The sequence below is a fragment of the Oncorhynchus gorbuscha genome, linkage group LG18, assembly GCF_021184085.1.
Source record: "Oncorhynchus gorbuscha isolate QuinsamMale2020 ecotype Even-year linkage group LG18, OgorEven_v1.0, whole genome shotgun sequence".
Classification (NCBI taxonomy): Eukaryota; Metazoa; Chordata; class Actinopteri; order Salmoniformes; family Salmonidae; genus Oncorhynchus; species Oncorhynchus gorbuscha.
In genome coordinates, this window is record NC_060190.1 from 57,290,299 (window position 1) to 57,309,874 (window position 19,576).

Genomic DNA, 19,576 nt, shown 5'->3' on the forward strand with positions numbered 1-19,576 from the left:
TAAGACTCAATAAAATCTAAAATTTCACTTGGAGTCTGTCAGGAAGTTTCTAAACGCATGTTGAATGCAGTGGAGACTGCTGAGGGGAGGACGGCTCATGGCAGGAACAGCGCTAACGGAATGGCATCAAACGTGGAAACCGTTTGCTTGTTACCATTCCACTGACTCCGCTCCAGCCATCACCACAAGCCAGTCCTCCCAAATTAAGGTACCACCAACCTGTGGTTGAATGCAATTAATTAGCTTTTCTGACACTACTAACTCAGGGGGTTTTCTACAATAAATGCAGCTTAGGTGGGAACGGAGGAAACATTGTGCTTTTTTAAGGCAAATTTCCTGCAATTCTACACATTTTGCCATGAGGCTAAGAGAAAAATGTGCAGTTTTAAAGCAAAGTTCCTGCTCTTCTACATATTTTGCTATGACTTATGCTATCAGAGTGACTCAAACATCTCAAATATTTTTTACATACTTTATATTAACTTTAAACTGAAAACCTTTTCCCATCCTGAACCAACCACCCACCCCCCCAGAAAAAACGTCACGAAAAAAACACTTTGGCAGCCCACCAAAGACTTTTCTATGCAGAGAAAACCCTGTAACTGCTGAAGTCATCTGGGCAAAGGAAACATTTGAATAATAATTCCCCTACCCCCTTCAGTCCTTCCCTCACCCCCCCTTTGGTTACTTTGCCTCCATGGCCGGACTCAGCTGCCAATTCCCTATTCTTTCTGGCTGGCTGAGTGTGAATGTCCGTTGCCTTTTAATGTCGGCAGTGGCTGCCCAATTAAACCCGCCTCAGCTCCCTTACAGCCTGGGCCCGCTCCTACCCAGCGCTTCACTGATTAGATTAGACCTGCCTCAGCTCCCTTACAGCCAGGGCCCGCTCCTACCCAGCGCTTCACTGATTAGATTAGACCTGCCTCAGCTCCCTTACAGCCAGGGCCCGCTCCTACCCAGCGCTTCACTGATTAGATTAGACCTGCCTCAGATCCCACTCATACCCAGCGCTTCACTGATTAGATTAGACCTGCCTCAGATCCCTTACAGCCAGGGCCCGCTCCTACCCAGCGCTTCACTTATTAGATTAGACCTGCCTCAGATCCCTTACAGCCAGGGCCCGCTCCTACCCAGCGCTTCACTTATTAGATTAGACCTGCCTCAGATCCCTTACAGCCAGGGCCCGCTCCTACCCAGCGCTTCACTGATTAGATTAGACCTGCCTCAGATCCCTTACAGCCAGGGCCCGCTCCTACCCAGCGCTTCACTGATTAGATTAGACCTGCCTCAGATCCCTTACAGCCAGGGCCCGCTCCTACCCAAGCGGGGTCACTGATTAGATTAGAAAAATAAAAATGCCTTAGATCCCTTAAAGCCAGGGCCCGCTCCTACCCAGCGCTTCACTGATTAGATTAGACCTGCCTCAGATCCCTTACAGCCAGGGCCCGCTCCTACCCAGCGCTTCACTGATTAGATTAGACCTGCCTCAGATCCCTTACAGCCAAGGCCCGCTCCTAGAAAGCGCTTCACTGATTAGATTAGACCTGCCTCAGATCCCTTACAGCCAGGGCCCGCTCCTAACCAGCGCTTCACTGATTAGATTAGACCTGCCTCAGATCCCTTACAGCCAGGGCCCACTCCTACCCAGCGCTTCACTGATTAGATCTGCCTCAGCTCCCTTACAGCCTGGGCCCGCTCCTAGAGGAAGAAAGGGGTGAGCATAAAAGGGAAAAATAAAAAATGAAATTAGAAAGCAAAGCAAAGAAAGAAAGAGCGAGCCAAGAAAGAAAGAAAGAAAGAAAGGGCCAAGAAAGGGCCAAGAAAGAAAGGGCCAAGAAAGAAAGAAAGGGCCAAGAAAGAAAGAAAGGGCCAAGAAAGAAAGGGCCAAGAAAGAAAGAAAGAAAGAAAGGGCCAAGAAAGAAAGAAAGGGCCAAGAAAGGGCCAAGAAAGAAAGAAAGAAAGGGCCAAGAAAGGGCCAAGAAAGAAAGAAAGAAAGGGCCAAGAAAGGGCCAAGAAAGAAAGAAAGAAAGGGCCAAGAAAGGGCCAAGAAAGAAAGAAAGAAAGGGCCAAGAAAGGGCCAAGAAAGAAAGAAAGAAAGGGCCAAGAAAGGGCCAAGAAAGAAAGAAAGGGCCAAGAAAGGGCCAAGAAAGAAAGAAAGAAAGGGCCAAGAAAGGGCCAAGAAAGAAAGAAAGAAAGGGCCAAGAAAGGGCCAAGAAAGAAAGAAAGGGCCAAGAAAGGGCCAAGAAAGAAAGAAAGAAAGGGCCAAGAAAGAAAGAAAGGGCCAAGAAAGGGCCAAGAAAGAAAGAAAGAAAGGGCCAAGAAAGGGCCAAGAAAGAAAGAAAGAAAGGGCCAAGAAAGGGCCAAGAAAGAAAGAAAGAAAGAAAGGGCCAAGAAAGAGCCAAGAAAGAAAGAAAGAAAGGGCCAAGAAAGAAAGAAAGAAAGGGCCAAGAAAGAAAGAAAGAAAGGGCCAAGAAAGAAAGAAAGGGCCAAGAAAGAAAGAAAGAAAGAAAGAAAGAAAGAAAGAAAGAAAGAAAGAAAGAAAGAAAGAAAGAAAGAAAGAAAGAAAGAAAGAAAGAAAGAAAGAAAGAAAGAAAGAAAGAAAGAGCCAAGAAAGAAAGAAAGAAAGAAAGGGCCAAGAAAGAAAGAAAGAAAGGCCAAGAAAGAAAGAAAGAAAGAAAGAAAGAAAGAAAGAAAGAAAGAAAGGGCCAAGAAAGAAAGAAAGAAAGAAAGGGCCAAGAAAGAAAGAAAGAAAGGGCCAAGAAAGAAAGAAAGAAAGGGCCAAGAAAGAAAGAAAGAAAGAAAGAAAGAAAGAAAGAAAGAAAGAAAGAAAGAAAAAGAAAGAAAGAAAGAAAGAAAGAAAGAAAGAAAGAAAGAAAGAAAGAAAGAAAGAGCGGGTGAGAGGGGAGCCAAACAGAGGGCCTACCACACAGCTGAACCCCCTCCTCTCTCTCCTCCCCCCAGCCCAACGCTCCCCTGTGCCAGCAGAGAAAGGCCTGTATATGCCTTGAAAGAACCCCCTGTGAGAAAGGCCTGTATATGCCTTGAAAGAAACCCCCTGTGAGAAAGGCCTGTATTCGAAAGAAAGTCACCCCCTGTGAGAAAGGCCTGTAAGCCTTGGAAACCCCTGTGAGAAAGGCCTGTAAGAAAGAAAGTCACCCCCTGTGAGAAAGGCCTGTATTCGAAAGGCTTGTCACCCCCTGTGAGAAAGGCCTGTATTCGCCGTGGCTTGTCACCCCCTGTGAGAAAGGCCTGTATATGCCTTGGCTTGTCACCCCCTGTGAGAAAGGCCTGTATATGCCTTGGGCTTGTCACCCCCTGTGAGAAAGGCCTGTAATGCCTTGGCTTGTCACCCCCTGTGAGAAAGGCCTGTAAAGAAAGGCTTGTCACCCCCTGTGAGAAAGGCCTGTATTCGCCGTGGCTTGTCACCCCCTGAAGAAAGGCCTGTATATGCCTTGAGAAAGGCCTGTATATGCTGTGGCTTGTCACCCCCTGTGAGAAAGGCCTGTATATGCCTTGGCTTGTCACCCCCTGTGAGAAAGGCCTGTATATGCCTTGGCTTGTCACCCCCCTGTGAGAAAGGCCTGTATATGCCTTGGCTTGTCACCCCTGTGAGAAAGGCCTGTATATGCCTTGGCTTGTCACCCCCCTGTGAGAAAGGCCTGATAGCTGAAAGGCTTGTCACCCTCCTGTGAGAAAGGCCTGTATATGCTGAAATCAAGAAAGGCCTGTATATGCCTTGGCTTGTCACCCCCTGTGAGAAAGGCCTGAAAGCTAAGAAAGAAAGAGAAAGGCCTGTATATGCCTTGGCTTGTCACCCCCTGAAAGAAAGGCCTGTATATGCCGAGCCAAACAGAGGTTGTCACCCCCTGTGAGAAAGGCCTGTATATGCCTTGGCTTGTCACCCCCCCCAGAAAGGCCTGTATATGCCTTGGCTTGTCACCCCCAGTGAGAAAGGCCTGTATATGCCTTGGCTTGTCACCCCCTGTGAGAAAGGCCTGTATATCGCCTTGGCTTGTCACCCCCTGTGAGAAAGGCCTGTATATGCCTTGGCTTGTCACCCCCTGTGAGAAAGGCCTGTATATGCCTGTGGCTTGTCACCCCCTGTGAGAAAGGCCTGTATATGCCGTGGCTTGTCACCCCCTGTGAGAAAGGCCTGTATATGCCGTGGCTTGTCACCCCCCTGTGAGAAAGGCCTGTATATGCCTTGGCTTGTCACCCCCCTGTGAGAAAGGCCTGTATATGCCGTGGCTTGTCACCCCCTGTGAGAAAGGCCTCGTCTCCAGAGCAAAGGTCTGACTCTTTTCTCTGGCTCTCTGGGAGGATCCTGGGCCAAAAAGACATTAGCAGAAGGACCCACACCCCAACCTCCCTCTTCTTCTCTTTCTTCCTGTTCAAGGTGCGTGCATAAGGGTGTGGGGGACGAGAAGTCTCCCATACTGCCTTTCACTGCTCCGTTTAAAAAGGCAAAGAATCTACAGGGAGGCAGAGGACAGGGAACACATGTGCATCAAAAATCGATGGGAATCAACGACCGAAAATAGGGAAGATGAGAACAGACGCACCAGAATAAAAAGTTCTCACAGAATGAAAACATGAAAGGTGACACATGCACACCTCAAACAGATACGTGAATATGCAGGAAAGCAATGGTCTGAAAAGTAAACAGCTAACTCCACGTTGTAAATGGCCCCAGAGGGGCTTAATAAAGCCATAGTGTTTATTGAATCCACACGAATAAACTGAATTGTTCTTAAAGGCCAAGTGCAGTCAAAATTATGTTTTCCTAGGTTTTATATCATTTTGTACAACAACGGATGAAATTAACACTGTAAAAGTGTGAAAACATTTGATCAGTGTTATTTCCTGATAGTTGCTGGTTTAAAATACAAATCTACAAAGGAGCTTCTAAATCAGCAGGTTTGCATGGGTGGGACTTTAGGCTTTCCATGGTAAATTGGTTAATAGACAAAGAGTTCCAAACCTCTCTGCCAATAATAGCTAGTATTCAATATTCCCCTCCCCATTCAGACCACTTCCAGACAGTCTTAGCTAAATTCTTGCTTGAAATATATATTTTTTGCTAAAGGCAAAAAAGGTACAGTAACGTACTTAACTGTTAACCAGAAATGGTTTGATATTGAAATAAAACTGCTGTATTGGACCTTTAAACTAGTAACAGGATGAGTCTACAGTGTGGAACCATAGTTGTGTGCGCTCTGGGTGTGTGCGCTCTGGGTGTGTGCGCTCTGGGTGTGGGTGTGTGCGCTCTGGGTGTGTGCGCTCTGGGTGTGTGCGCTCTAGGTGCGTTCAAGAGGACTTACAGGAGGCGCACGGCTTTGAGACCTCTGAAGGCCCCCTCAGTGATGTGACTGATGGAGTTGTGCCCCAGACGAAGGGTATGGAGGTCCCCCAGCACCGCCAGACTACCCTCGTCCAGACGACTCAGGTTGTTATAGGACAGACTCCTACAGGAGGAAATGAAAAATAAATACATGCGGTGTCAGGCATGGACCAGAAGGACAAGATGGCACAGCACTAAGGTAACCTAACCTACCTGAAACATCATTATTATCTATTTTATATGGCCTTATTCAATGTCTTCTTGCCTTTGGATAGATGCTGTATTTTTCCACAGTGGCGTTGGCTCAATATCTGTTCATCCACAGCAGTTTCCTATCATGCTTGATAAAGAGTCAAGACACAAACCATTTACAAATTGTGTAAATTTCCAGTTGGACAAATGGACACATCTCTGATGTCTTTCCTAGAGTTACGGTCTTGTTTAAGTAGGTACACTGTGCGTCAGAGGTGATAAATATGTCTTGCTTATCAGCACACATTGTCAAATGGTCTGTTGTGTCACTGTCTGGGATGTGCCTCTCTGAAGGGGTCTAGTGTGGTCATGTCTGGCCACTGGCCAGTCTCTGTGATGCCCCGTCAGGCAGGCTGCCGTCTCATCCACTCTTTTACACCTGGGAGCTAAACGAGCCACGATCCCACTGATATCACAGTCACCATGGATACACTAATGAAAATCATAGAAACCCGAGTTGCAACACAGATACAGAGCAATCTGTCTCTCTCACGCACAGTACCCAGACACAGGAGCCTGACAGGCAGCCGTGTCGTTAGCAACGCCTGAGCAGAACTGAGCTCTACATTAGTGTAGAGTCTCTCTCTCCTTCACTAGACGGGGAGATCCCGCTGCAATTGCCACAATATCCCTACCAACCGAGGGTTGTACGCCCTCTACCAACCTGACAGAGATGTAAATACACACTCTTGGATGGGCTTAAGTACTGTCAATCTTACCGCTCATTATGGGATAAACAGGCTTATAGTGAGAGGAGCGTGTGGTATTGAGCGTTAAGTGAGTCATGTAGCTGTCATGAAGGTACGGGGAGGGGCGGAGCAGAGAACAGATTCACGGTTATGTTCTTAGGGTTGTGTTTGGGGATCAACAAGAAGAGACGGAGTTTGAAGTTGGAGGCATGGGTAAGACTTTAGGGTCCATATCTGGGGGCTGAATAGGGGATTCATATTTTTGTTTGTTTCTCAGGGGTTGGGGATGAGGCAGGAATTGGTGCTCTATTTACAAGGGTGAGGAGGGTTTTGGTGTTTTGGTTTACAGGGGTTGGGAGGGTTTTGGTGCTTTGGTTTACAGGGGTTGGGAGGGTTGTGTTGCTTTGGTGTACAGGGGTTGGGAGGGTTTTGGTATTTTGGTTTACAGGGGGAGGGAGGGTTTTGGTTTACAGGGGTTGGGAGGGTTGTGTTGCTTTGGTGTACAGGGGTTGGGAGGGTTATGTTGCTTTGGTTTACAGGGGTTGGGAGGGTTGTGTTGCTTTGGTTTACAGGGGTTGGGAGGGTTTTGGTGTTTTGGTTTACAGGGGTTGGATGGGTTTTGGTGCTTTGGCTTACAGGGGTTGGGAGGGGTTTTGGTGTTTTGGTTTACAGGGGTTGGAGGGGTTTTGGTGTTTTGGTTTACAGGGGTTGGAGGGGTTTTGGTGTTTTGGTTTACAGGGATTGGGAGGGTTTGGTGCTTTGGCTTACAGGGGTTGGGAGGGGTTTTGGTGCTTTGGCTTACAGGGGTTGGGAGGGGTTTTGGTGCTTTGGCTTACAGGGGTTGGGAGGGGTTTTGGTGCTTTGGCTTACAGGGGTTGGGAGGTTTCTGATGTGCTACTCACAGTTCTCGTAGCCTCTGGCAGAACCTCCAGCCATCTGGGTTGATGTGGGAGATGGAGTTGTAGCTGAGGAAGAGCTGCAGAAGAGAAGACAGGCCATACATGGAGCCACTGTTCACCTCCCTCAGGCTGTTATAGTCCAGGTGACTGCAGGGGAGGAGATCACAGACAGGTTCAGGCTAGGCATCATGGGTAATGTAGTTCAGTATGACAGGAGATTGGACATTACAGGTAGTCCAATTGTGGTTCATAGTTTAGCTCAATGTTAATGGACAATTATAGAGCATAGAGTTGCTTGTGAAACAATTGTTAAGAGCGAAAAGTAATACGAGCAGAGTAGGAGAAAGTGATCCTAACAACAGTTATTGAGGACAGCCAGTCCTCATGGCCAGGCAGAGAGTTGGGAGCGGTATGTTTCTGTAACTCACAGCACTTTCATCTTGGCCAGGCCCCAGAAGGCTCCGTCGGTGAGCTTACTGATGTTGTTCCTCTGCAGCTTGAGGACCTCCAGATTGGCCAGGCCCTGGAAGGTCAGCCCCTCCACCTGCCTCACACGGTTCCTGTTCAGCTCACTGGAGGACAACACAACACAGCAAGGAGTTAGAGGGAGATGCAATGATGATGAGAGATAGAGATGAGAGGAAGAAGTATGGTCCTACAGGAAAAACCTGTAAAGTAATACATTAACACACATCTTAGCAGCACCGTTCAGCCCCACAAAAACATAAGAGGCCGTACACGATGGTATCTAGGTTAGGTTTACAGAACAGGGTCCAGTTCTGACCTGGGCATCGCACCACGTGATCACAAACCTTCATTAATCATGCTATGGTTAACTAAAGGATCCATCTCTTCCACTACATTCAAACAGCACTGGATTGCAGCCACACATGCCTTGAAGGGCAGGGCATCTGCATTCACTTCTGAAACCGAGGAGGCTACTTCTGTCCAGAGCTTCTCTTCTGTATCAGAAGAGTTCTCTGATAGCTTCGTACCAGTGAATCTGTGCCCCTGGCGTGTGAGGTTTAACATCACAGCCCAGGAACATAGCTGGACAATAAACATCCACACACAGCATCTTTGTGTGTCCTCAATGTTGCCACAAGCATCCACAGATACAGTGTCACCGGGACCACCTGTTGAACAATACCCACCTGGGGAAACTGGGAGGGCTGTGAAGAGAAGGGAGCCCCCTCTACAATGGAGGAGAGTATCATTACATGCGTCTTTACTCCCCAGAGTGGGAGTGCTGAGGCAAGGATGGGTCTGCACTAGCCCCATGCTGCAGGGGAGGGGGGAGACAATGACAGAGAGCATGGCTCAGAGAGGACAGAGGCCATAACTCGGCCATGGTATTGGTCTGATGTTTACTAATGCTGCTACACTCTCCTCAATAAATGGGACGGTGTCAGAGGAGTCATCGGTGGGGTCATGGACTATGGGTACTATACACTGTCTTTATCTGGCCACGGGTCAATGGTTGTTTCTCTAACGATGGTTGAGGATAGGCTAGGAGGTGAGTAGAGAGACTTAAACATGTGCCTAAGTGAGCTGAGAGGTGTCTGGAAGTGGTATGAAACAGTACTCACAGTTGGGTCAGCTTGGGGAGCTGGAAGCTTTTGACAGGGACCTGGGAGATGCGGTTCCGACTCAGTCTGAGAACCTGCAGGGACGAAGAGAGCTGGTCCAGAGCACCGGCCTCCAGGAGATGGATCTTGTTATTGCTCAGGTACCTGGAAGACAGCATATCACACTGTCATGGATCCAAGACATAACATTGGTACAACATTTACAATTAGATGACAAATGTAGGAAAAATGTTTGACATAAGAAGAAAAGGGATGATCTTACAGGTCTTTGATCTGGAGGCCTGCGGGGAAACCTTGACCTCTGACTTCTGTGATGTCATTACTGCTCAGGTCCAGTGTTTCCACGGAGACAAGGTCTCTCATCCGCCTTCCATCGATGGCACGGATCTTATTATTGTGTCTGAAAATAAACAACCACAACCGCTGTTAGAAAACTTCAGGGGCAAAGATGAAGGAAAACCTGAGGAGAGAAACAGGAGAAGAACACAGCTCCTAGTCTTTAGATGCTTGTTTTAGAAGCAGCAGTAAAGCAAACACACTCTTATAATAATAATAATAATAAATGCCATTTAGCAGACGCTTTTATCCAAAGCGACTTACAGTCATGTGTGCATACATTCTTCGTATGGGTGGTCCCGGGAATCTTTTCCAAACCTACTCGGGGACAAAGAGAGAATACAGTGCCAAATATCACTGCTTCAGGAGCATGTCCACCAGACATGACGCTTGGCATTCAGGCCAAAGAGTTCAATCTTGATTTAATCAGACCAGATAATCTTGGTCACCTCCCTGACCAAGGCCCTTCTCCCCCGATTGCTCAGTTTGGCTGGGCGGCCAGCTCTAGGAAGAGTCTTGATGGTTCCAAACTTCTTCCATTTAAGAATGATGGAGGCCACTGTGTTCTTGGGGACCTTCAATGTTGCAGAAATGTTTTGGTACCCTTCTCCAGATCTGTGCCTCGACACAATCCTGTCTCGGAGCTCTGTGGATAATTCCTTCGACCTCATGGCTTGGTTTTTGCTCTGACATGTCACTGTCAACTGTGTGACCTTATATAGACAGGTGTGTTCCTTTCCAAATCATGTCTAATCAATTACATTTACCACAGGTGGAGTCCAATCAAGTTGTAGAAACATCAAGGATGATCAATGGAAACAGGACGCACCTGAGCTCAATTTCAAGTTTCATAGCAAAGGGTCTGAATACTTTTGTAAATAAGTGTTTTTTTTATAATAATAATAATAATAATAATAATAATAATAATAATATAATAATATATAATAATAATAATATATGCCATTTAGCAGACGCTTTTATCCAAAGCGACTTACAGTCATGTGTGCATACATTCTACGTATGGGTGGTCCCGGGGATTGAACCCACTACCCTGGCGTTACAAGCGCCATACTCTACCAACTGAGCTACAAATGTATTTTTTATACATTTGCAGTCTAAAACCCTGTTTTCGCTTTGTTATTATGGGCTATTTTTGTGAATATTGATGAGGAACAAAATTAATTTAATCAATTTTAGAATAAGGCTGTAACGTAACAAAATGTGGAAAAAGTCGACAGGTCTGAATACTTTTTGAATGCACTGTATTTACCACCCCAAAATAAACCGCTAATTAGCTGCTAATGTTGCTATCAAAGAACTACAAATGGCATGATGATCTGCATGAGACTGCCGAATCGAGGCAAAGGTAAGAATCCCCAGATTAACCATCTAATGTTAGCTAAATGTAGTAATGAATAAATTGACAATTCTGAATTGCCTTGTGCAAGTTTTAAATTGACACAACACCTGTAAGCAAGGGTGTCTGCTAAATATGATGTGCAGGAGGTCGCAGGGATTTGACATTTGACATGTTTACTTCGATGCTAATTATCATTTTTGAATGAGAGTAAATTGAGCCGAATATATTTATAAATCACCCTGTCCGAGAGAGATTGACATGGTTATCAAAACATCCCGCCAGGGTAAGTCTACATGAAACACAGCCCTACGACACCGCCACTGTGGGACTCTATTGGTGATCATTGTAACCGACTACTTCCAAATCAAATGGAGAACGACTTGGCTCGATGAAAGGACTTACATTGTCTAACTCTGACCCCCCCTGACAGTCCAGTTAACCATGGCGTAAGAGGCCTCAGAAAGAAGTTTTTACAAAGCACATTTGGATATTGGCCTGCTCTCTGCAGGAATGGTGGGTCACAGTCTCTCTCCACATCTGTGATTTATTTTGGTGTTGGCTGGGAGAGATCCACTTCAGGGCTGCAGCCTGACAGATGGATGGACAGAGCTGCACAGGAATCTCAGTCACTTCCCTGTTTACCTTTACCCAGCACAGGGCCAACACACACGCATAGACACCCACAGATGTAGAGGCCTAGACATACACAAACACGTGCACAGACAGATACAAACAGACAAATCCACACTGACCGGACACAGAACCAGACTTCCTTTTCGTTGACCAAATGTCTGTCAGTGCGTCCGTCTGTACGTGTGTGTGTGTGTGTGGGTGGGGAGAGCTAGTGAAGGCCAGTGTTATCCGAGCAGGGATGAAAACCATACCGCAGCCATGGTTGCACTTCCCTGACACTCCGGCTAGCGTTACAAAACACTTACCCTGCCCCCACTGGACATTTATCCTTGTTGCAGTTGTAAATATGTATATTTGTTATTACTGTTTCATTCATGTCTCATTCCCCCTGCTGCTCCCCCTATGGACATCCTACCCCCCAAGTCTCTTCACTAATTGAAGATAATATGACATTTGGTTTCAAATCATGTCCATGAGTAAAACAGAGTCAACACAAGGAACCTAATTTAGAGTCGACTCCCAGCCTGAAACAGTGTTTGGTAAAATCCTATTTTTTCCTTTGGTATCTCCAGACAGGTGTTTCACCAGTCAAACTGCAGCAAAACAAGGTCCCCCCCCCCACACACACACACAGATGGTCAAATGAGACTCTGTAGTGCGTTTACTCTGGGCCATGGGGGGGGGGGGGGTCTCCCACTGCAGCCCAGAGCCCACCTGAATAAACAGTGGTGTAAAGAGTAAAGGATGAGCCTCAGCCCAGGCCCTGCCCCTCTCCCCTCCCTCCTGACCCTACAGGAAGCTCCTGGGGAGCAGCAGCAGAGAGGAGGGAGACTGTCTGACAGGGGGAGAACTCAAGCTCTACTGATCAGGGTAGGGAGGGAGGGGATGATGAGGGATAGGGACTAGGGGTCAACAGCTGCTGACCCTTGCTGGGAAAAACTAGGCAGAGTTGTCTGAAACAGGAGGGACAGGCTCTCTCTCACTGTCTCTCAGAATCTGACCACAACAGTTGAGCTTTCCCTCTCTTCTCCCTCTTCCTAGTCCAGTTCCTCATTCTCTCGCTCCTCTTCCCCATCCTCCCACGGCCAGAATATTCCAGCTGTGTGACAACCAGAGGAGGTGTGAGGCGAGAGGTGGTGGCGGGGTAGGGTGGATGCAGACAATAGGTTCGTTTATAAAGCGCTGGTTTTCCCCCCTCTTTTTACATTTTCAGTCCTTTAGCAGACTCTCTTATCCAGAACAACTTACAGAAGTGAGTGTGTACATTTTCGTACTGGTCCCCCATGGCAATCGAACACACAATCCTGGCGTTGCAAGCCACATACTCTACCAACTGAAGAACACAGGATCTTTGACGCTGGGGGTACATTCAACAGATCGCTTCATTCCAAATTTCATCATCCCATTTAGCCATTTGATTTTATTCAGTCAGTTTTGACATCTTGATATTGAGGGTTGATAATAAAAAGAATTAACACTACTGCCCAGGTTAAAGAACAGTTCATTTAAATCATATCGTCCCATTAACCATCATGTGATTTTCATGGAGCTGTTTTGACACCTGTCTTTGATGTGGGAAGGGTGGATGCCTGACAATGGAAAAGTCTCACTCTCCCCTGGCCCATGTGATTCTATTGGGGTTTGGTGGCCTGCAGTGGCATTGGAGCATGGAAGCCCTGCTACATTCTGGGAGAGCAGGATGACAGGTGCATTATGGGAGTGTGCTAGCCCCAGGGTGGGAGCTGATCTGACTGACTGATCTGAGAGCAGTGATTAATCCAAGCCAAAGCCCCGCGGCCACACAGACTAGCTGGTTTGGGCCGCTTTGATTGGCTTATCAGCCTGATGAACTCCACAAGTGAGAGGATCAAAAGATCCGCAGGATGTGTGGGATAGAGAACGATTGAGAGAGAACGAGAGAAAACAAGAGTCTGGTCTGGCACCATGCTTCAATGTCACCATACGCTGCCTCAGAAACAACAGTCTGTTGGAGGAGAGGCCCAGGGAGTAGACAGCACAGGCCAGGGAATGGTGACAGACGACCCTCTGTTCTAACACCCTCTCTTTCCCCCTCTCGCTCTCCCTGCAGCTACAGTCTCACACAGCACCAGCAGAGGACTTCAGACTGCACTGCAATCCAGCCAGGATCTGCAATGGCAAACAGAGCACAAGGTGTGTGTGTGTGTGTGTGGGGGGGGGGGGGGGGGTTACTCGTGGGTAAACTGAGCTCCAGTACTCCCCCCCCTTGTGTCGGTAACGGTGATGTCATCCTGATCCAGCCCGCCTCCCGGTCACCTTTTTACAGTAAGCCCTGTGAGTGACAGCTCCAGCTGCAGGTTCAAATGCTTTCAGCTGTGCAGCTTTGGAAAGATATGCATCTTCCCATCATGCACTGAGCTTCCCGTAGCAACAGGCTTAGAATCAGGCCAAAAAAAAGAAGCCAGTAGAGCTCCACACAGCCTGCTGAACTAGCGTTCATTTCAAACACCTAACTATAAACCTTGGATTTACAGTGACCTAGAATCAGGCAGACTACTGTTCGAGGCAATGAAGACACTCAAAATCAACCTCCAACATATCCTAATGTTGGACATGGAGTTTCAGACATTGTCATAAGTTAATCAGATGACTGAGTTAGTGAGCACAGTACACAGCCTATTTGAGGGTCTGATGGGTGACAGGGAGAGGCAGGGATGACTATTACAAAGACTCAGTGATACATGGTGATGGTGCATTTTACAGGAGCCTCCTGTGTACCGTTACTACCACAGAAGTGACAGAATGAAAGTGGGTGTTAGAGGTGTAATACAAACACACAGACATGCTGCAAACTGTCTTTAATGTTAACTGTTGAGACTGAGCCGAAGGGCTTTCTCTTGTTTCAGGATGAGTGAGAAGCTAGTGGGGATGTGCATCTTTCCCTTTCAAGACGATTCGATGCATGGGCTCCGATACAGAAACGAATACGTTTTAGTTTGAAACTATTCAGTACGATTCATTAGAGATTATTTGTAGACATTTTTTAATATATATATATTTTATCTTTATTTAACCAGGTAGGCAAGTTGAGAACAAGTTCTCATTTACAATTGCGACCTGGCCAAGACAAAGCAAAGCAGTTGGACACATACAACAGAGTTACACATGGAGTAAAACAAACATACAGTCAATAATACAGTAGAAAAATAAGTCTATATACAATGTGAGCAAATGAGGTGAGAAGGGAGGTAAAGGCAAAAATGGCCATAGTGGCGAAGTAAATACAATATAGCAAGTAAAACACTGGAATGGTAGATGTGCAGTGGAAGAATGTGCAAAGTAGAGATATAATAATGGGGTGCAAAGGAGCTAAATACATAAATAAATACAGTAGGGGGAGAGGTAGTTGTTTGGGCTAAATTATAGGTGGGCTATGTACAGGTGCAGTAATCTGTGAGCTGCTCTGAAAGCTGGTGCTTAAAGCTAGTGAGGGAGATAAGTGTTTCCAATTTCAGAAATGTTTGTAGTTTGTTCCAGTCATTGGCAGCAGAGAACTGGAAGGAGAGGCGACCAAAGGAAGAATTGGTTTTGGGGGTGACCAGAGAGATATACCTGCTGGAGCGCATGCTACAGGTGGGTGCTGCTATGGTGACCAGCGAGCTGAGATAAGGGGGAACTTTACCTAGCAGGGTCTTGTAGATGACCTGGAGCCAGTGGGTTTGGCGACGAGTATGAAGTGAGGGCCAGCCAATGAGAGCGTACAGGTCGCAGTGGTGGGTAGCATATGGGGCTTTGGTGACAAAATGGATGGCACTGTGATAGACTGCATTTATTGAGTCGGTCATTGGAGGCTATTTTGTAAGTGACATCGCCGAAGTCGAGGATTGGTAGGATAGTCAGTTTTACAAGGGTATGTTTGGCAGCATGAGTGAAGGATGCTTTGTTGCGAAATAGGAAGCCAATTCTAGATTGGATTGGAGATGATGATGATGTGAGTCTGGAAGGAGAGTTTACAGTCGAACCAGACACCTAGGTATTTGTAGTTGTCTACATATTCTAAGTCCGAACCGTCCAGAGTAGTGATGTTGCACCTTGGATCTTCAGGAGACTTGTGCAATATGTTACAAGATAAATAATGACTTTACATTATGAGGCTTACTGTAGTCCCCCAGAACAGGGTTTGTTTGTAAATAGCACAACTGGAGAAATTGGGAGCAGAAGAGTCCAGCTGTGTTTTGACAGGGGTGCTGTTTTATATTGAGTTAAGTGTTTTTTTGCTTCAATAGAGTGATCAGGGACGTGCAACTAGTTTACCTTCTCCTGTAACTACTCCCAAGGTCGCGCTTGTCAATGTGAACGTGTCATCAGTAAACGTACCTGGTAAAATAAAGGTTAAATAAAAATATATAAAATAATGTCAAAGTGGAATTATGTTTTTAGAAATGAATTAAAAATGAAAAGCTAAAATGTCTTGAGTCAATAAATATTCAACCCCTTTGTTATGGTAAGCCTAAATAAGTACAGGAGTAAAAATGTGCTCAACAAGTCATATAACAACTTCCAATTATTTGAAAGGTCCCTCAGTCGAGTAGTGAATTTCAAGTCCACATTCAACCACAAAGACCAAGGAAGTTTCCCAACGCCTCAAAGACAGGTACCTTTTGATAGCTTAAACAAAATAAAAATAAGACATTGAATATCCCTTTGAGCCTGGTGAAGTTATTAATTACCCTTTGGATGGTGTATCAACACACCCAGTCACTACAGGAGTCCTTCCCATCATGACAGAGTTTGAAGAATTTTATAAAGAATAATGTGCCAATATTGGGTAGACTTACCCAGAAAGACTGTTACGGATACAGTTATCCTGTGTGTGTGTATCCTGTGTGTGTTTCTTTTCTCTCCTTCTCCCCTCACAGGTGGAAATCATCACTCCCCAATCAGTCAACAATCAATCATCAATCAGAAGACACACCTCCTATTTCCTGACCTATCACAGTTCCTTCCCCATGGTTTAAAAACCCCATCATTTGTTTGTTCATGAGCTCAGCTCAGCTCAGTCTCTAGCTCAATCTCTAGCTCAATCTCTAGCTCAGCTCAGCTCAGCTCAGCTCAGCTCAGCTCAGCTCAGCTCAGCTCAGCTCAGCTCAGCTCAGCTCAGCTCAGCTCAGCTCAGCTCAATCTCTCTGTAAATGCCATGTCTGTAGGTCTCTGTGTTTCACTCTTGCTTTGTGTCTTAACCTCTCTTTTGTTTAAGCACCTCCATAGCACTTTGTCATCACCTGTGAGTATTGTTTTTGGTTATGGTGTTTCTTTGTTGCTGGTGGGAAAAAGGGGAAACCAAGACAAGTCGCCCATGGGCATACACTACCCGTAGGTGAACTTTGTTAAATACACTAGGTAGAACTGGGCGGACCACCCACTGTATTTTTGGTTAGTTAGTTAGCTGTTAAAGTAGGCTAGTCTAGCTTAGGGGTGTGTTTTTGTATATTTATTGTTTCTTTCCTTGGGTCCAGCTCAGCCCCCTTTTCCTGCTCCCCCCATTACCGTGTGTTTATAAATAAACCTAGAGTTTGCCGGTAGATTTCTGTTGTCGTGGTTATTTCGTGCACACTTTTACTTTGTCACAATAATTTGCATGAGTTATGTTACGGGTCTCATTACCATCCCCCCTAGACTGTCGGGCCAAAAGGGATTTGTAACAGACTCACAGCTGTAATTGCTGCCAAAGGTGATTCTAACTTGTATTGATACAGGGGTGTGAACACTTTTCGGTTATAAGAAATGATAGATGCATTTCGTAAAAATATTTAGGTAAATTAGATATCTGTATTTAATTTTCAATAGATGTGCAAACATTTCAAAAAACACGTTTTCCCTTTGCCATTATGGGGTATTGTGTGTAAATAGGTGAGGAGAAACAAACATTTAATCCATTTTGAATTCAGGCTGTATCACAACAAGTCGAGGGGTAAAAATACTTTTAGCATTTGAATGCTGAAGGTGCCACACAGATGTACATGATCAAGAACAAGCAGTCTACCTTGCGTTTCTCAGCATGTGAAGCTGGGCACAGTAGGCAATTTCACTAAGCTTCTGATATTCCCTGGGGTTGTTCGGCATGCAAAATGACTTGTTGATCAATGTCTGTCAAAACCATTACATGCTTAGTTTGACACTGAAGGAGAGGGCGCATCAGTTGTCACAAAGGAATACATTTTCTGACTGATGCACGCTACATTTGAATCGGTTTGGCGTCCGCAGACCGATGCTCTCGTATCTTAAACATTTGAATCAGACTGATTTGATTTACATCCCTAGAAACTAGAATGTTCTGTAGCCACCATAACGGGTGAACTGTTGGAGGCTGGAAAACAAAGACTGACTTACTCTGTAGGCCAGGCAAGCAGGATAGTGTCACAATTGTGTGTCTGTCGAGGGTCAGCCACTGGGCTCACAGCTGTGACACACACACACAGCGGCTCTTCCAAAATAGGGCAGTAAATCTCCTGTGAGATGCCAGCGCAGGCAGTCCCTCCAGGCAGAGTTTGACAAACTGTAACCAGGATAGAACTTTGGAGCACTAGTCTCAGTGCTCAGCACAGTCAATGCTTCACATCCATTAAAGAGAGGCAATCAATGTACACTACATGACCAAAAGTAAGTGTGAGCTTCGTCCCCCCTTTGCGGCTATAACAGCCTCCACTTTTCTAGGAAGTCTGTGGTGACTTGCTTCCATTCAGCCACGAGCATTAGTGAGGTCGGGCACTGATGTTGGGCGAATAGGCCTGCCTCAGAGTCGGCGTTCCAATTCATCCCAAATGTGTTTGAGGGGTTGAGATCAGGGCTCTGTGCAGTTCAGTCAAGTTCTTCCACACCGATCTCGACAAACCTTTTCTGCATGGACCTCCTTTTGTGCACGGGGGAATTGTCATGCTGAAACAGGAAAGGGCTTTGCTGTTGCCACAAATTTGGAAGTGCTGAATTGTCTAGAATGTCATTGTATGCTGTAGTGTTAAGATTCCCCTTCACTGGAAATAAGGGGCCAAGCCCAAACCATGAAAAACAGCCCCAGACTATTATTCCTCCTCCACCAAACTTTACAGTGGGCACTATGCATTCAGGCAGGTAGCATTCTCCTGGCATCCACCAAACCCAGACTTGTCAGTTGGACTGCCAGATGGTGAAGCGATTCATCACTCCAGAGAACACGTTTCCACTGCTCCAGATTCCAATGGCGGCAAGCTTTACACCACTCCAGCCGACGCTTGGCATTTCGCATGGTGATCTTAGGCTTGTGTGTGGCTGCTCGGCCATGGAAACCCATTTCATGAAGCTCCCGATGAACAGTTCCTGTGCTGACGTTGCTTCCAGAGGCAGTTTGGAACTCAGTAGTGACTGTTGCAGCCGAGGACAGATGATTTTTACACGCTGCACACTTCAGCACTCGGCGGTCCCATTCTGTGAGCTTGTGTGGCCTACCACTTTGCGGCTGAGCCGTTGTTGCTCCTAGACCTTTCCACTTCACAATAACAGCACTGACAGTTGACCAAGGCAGCTCTAGAAAGGTAAAAATCCTATGACAGTGCCAAGTTGAAAGTCACGGATCTCTTCAGTAAGACCATTCTACTGAGAATGTTTGTCTACGGAGATTGCGGAGTGGTCAATTTTAAACACCGGTAAGCAACGAGTGTGGCTGAAATAGCCAAATCCACTAATTTGAAGGGGTGTCCACATCCTTTCGTATATATAGTTCATCTCTGACATAATACCGTCATAGGATAGCAATTCAAATAGAATGAGTGTCTCACCAGTATTCTTGTAGGGGCATCATTTTTTAACATAGGGTATGGCAAAGTTAACAGGTTGCCCGGGGTTCTTTTTTTAAATACAATTTAAGCTCATTTACTGCATTTCTACATCGGGATTAAAAACTCTAGTTAAGTTTCATGTCAGGCCAGTTACCTAGCCATCTACTACATCTGCACTGTTATGAGAGAAAGAGTTGCGCTGTTCACTGCAGCTATGTCGATAAGCTCTCCATCAAACAGCCTGCCCACCAGCTCTGAGCCATCCGCATGGTCCTAAAGCCAGCCTGACAAACGGCATTTGCATTTTAAAATCGGGATTGAAATGATTTTCGTGGCCTATTTTAAATTGTTGGTGTTGAGCTAGGGTATGACGACCTCCATACACAATTGATGCCCCTGATTCTTGGTCATAACTAAACTTGCACTCAAACACACATTGACAAATCAGTGAGGGATAGCAGTTTGAGGACAGTGGGATGCCAGCTTGACGTCCCCATGCTGGTAAATGAAAGGTGTACTCACAGGTAGAGGAAAGCGATCTTAGACATAGCCAGACCGAGATCAGGGATGGACGTCAGCTCATTATGGTCCAGGCGCCTGAGGGAAACACAGACGCAATGATGTTAGAGGACATCATGGATTGAAAGGAGAAAGTAACAGAACATTGTAAAGTAACAGAACAGTAAA

General features: G+C 46.1%; 1 protein-coding gene across 3 annotated transcripts in view; it reads right to left on the reverse strand.

Annotated features, from left to right (window-relative positions):
* LOC124004021 (leucine-rich repeats and immunoglobulin-like domains protein 1) overlaps window positions 1-19,576 on the reverse strand; it is a 48,070-nt gene that overhangs the window by 12,822 nt on the left and 15,672 nt on the right. For all 3 annotated transcript variants that reach the window (XM_046312754.1, XM_046312755.1, XM_046312756.1), the window contains exons 3-8: window positions 19,412-19,486; window positions 9,033-9,170; window positions 8,771-8,914; window positions 7,610-7,753; window positions 7,185-7,328; window positions 5,322-5,465 (exon numbers count right to left, since the gene is read on the reverse strand). In XM_046312754.1, coding sequence (XP_046168710.1) covers window positions 5,322-5,465; window positions 7,185-7,328; window positions 7,610-7,753; window positions 8,771-8,914; window positions 9,033-9,170; window positions 19,412-19,486 — 789 coding nt within the window. The remainder of the gene's footprint in view (window positions 1-5,321; window positions 5,466-7,184; window positions 7,329-7,609; window positions 7,754-8,770; window positions 8,915-9,032; window positions 9,171-19,411; window positions 19,487-19,576) is intronic.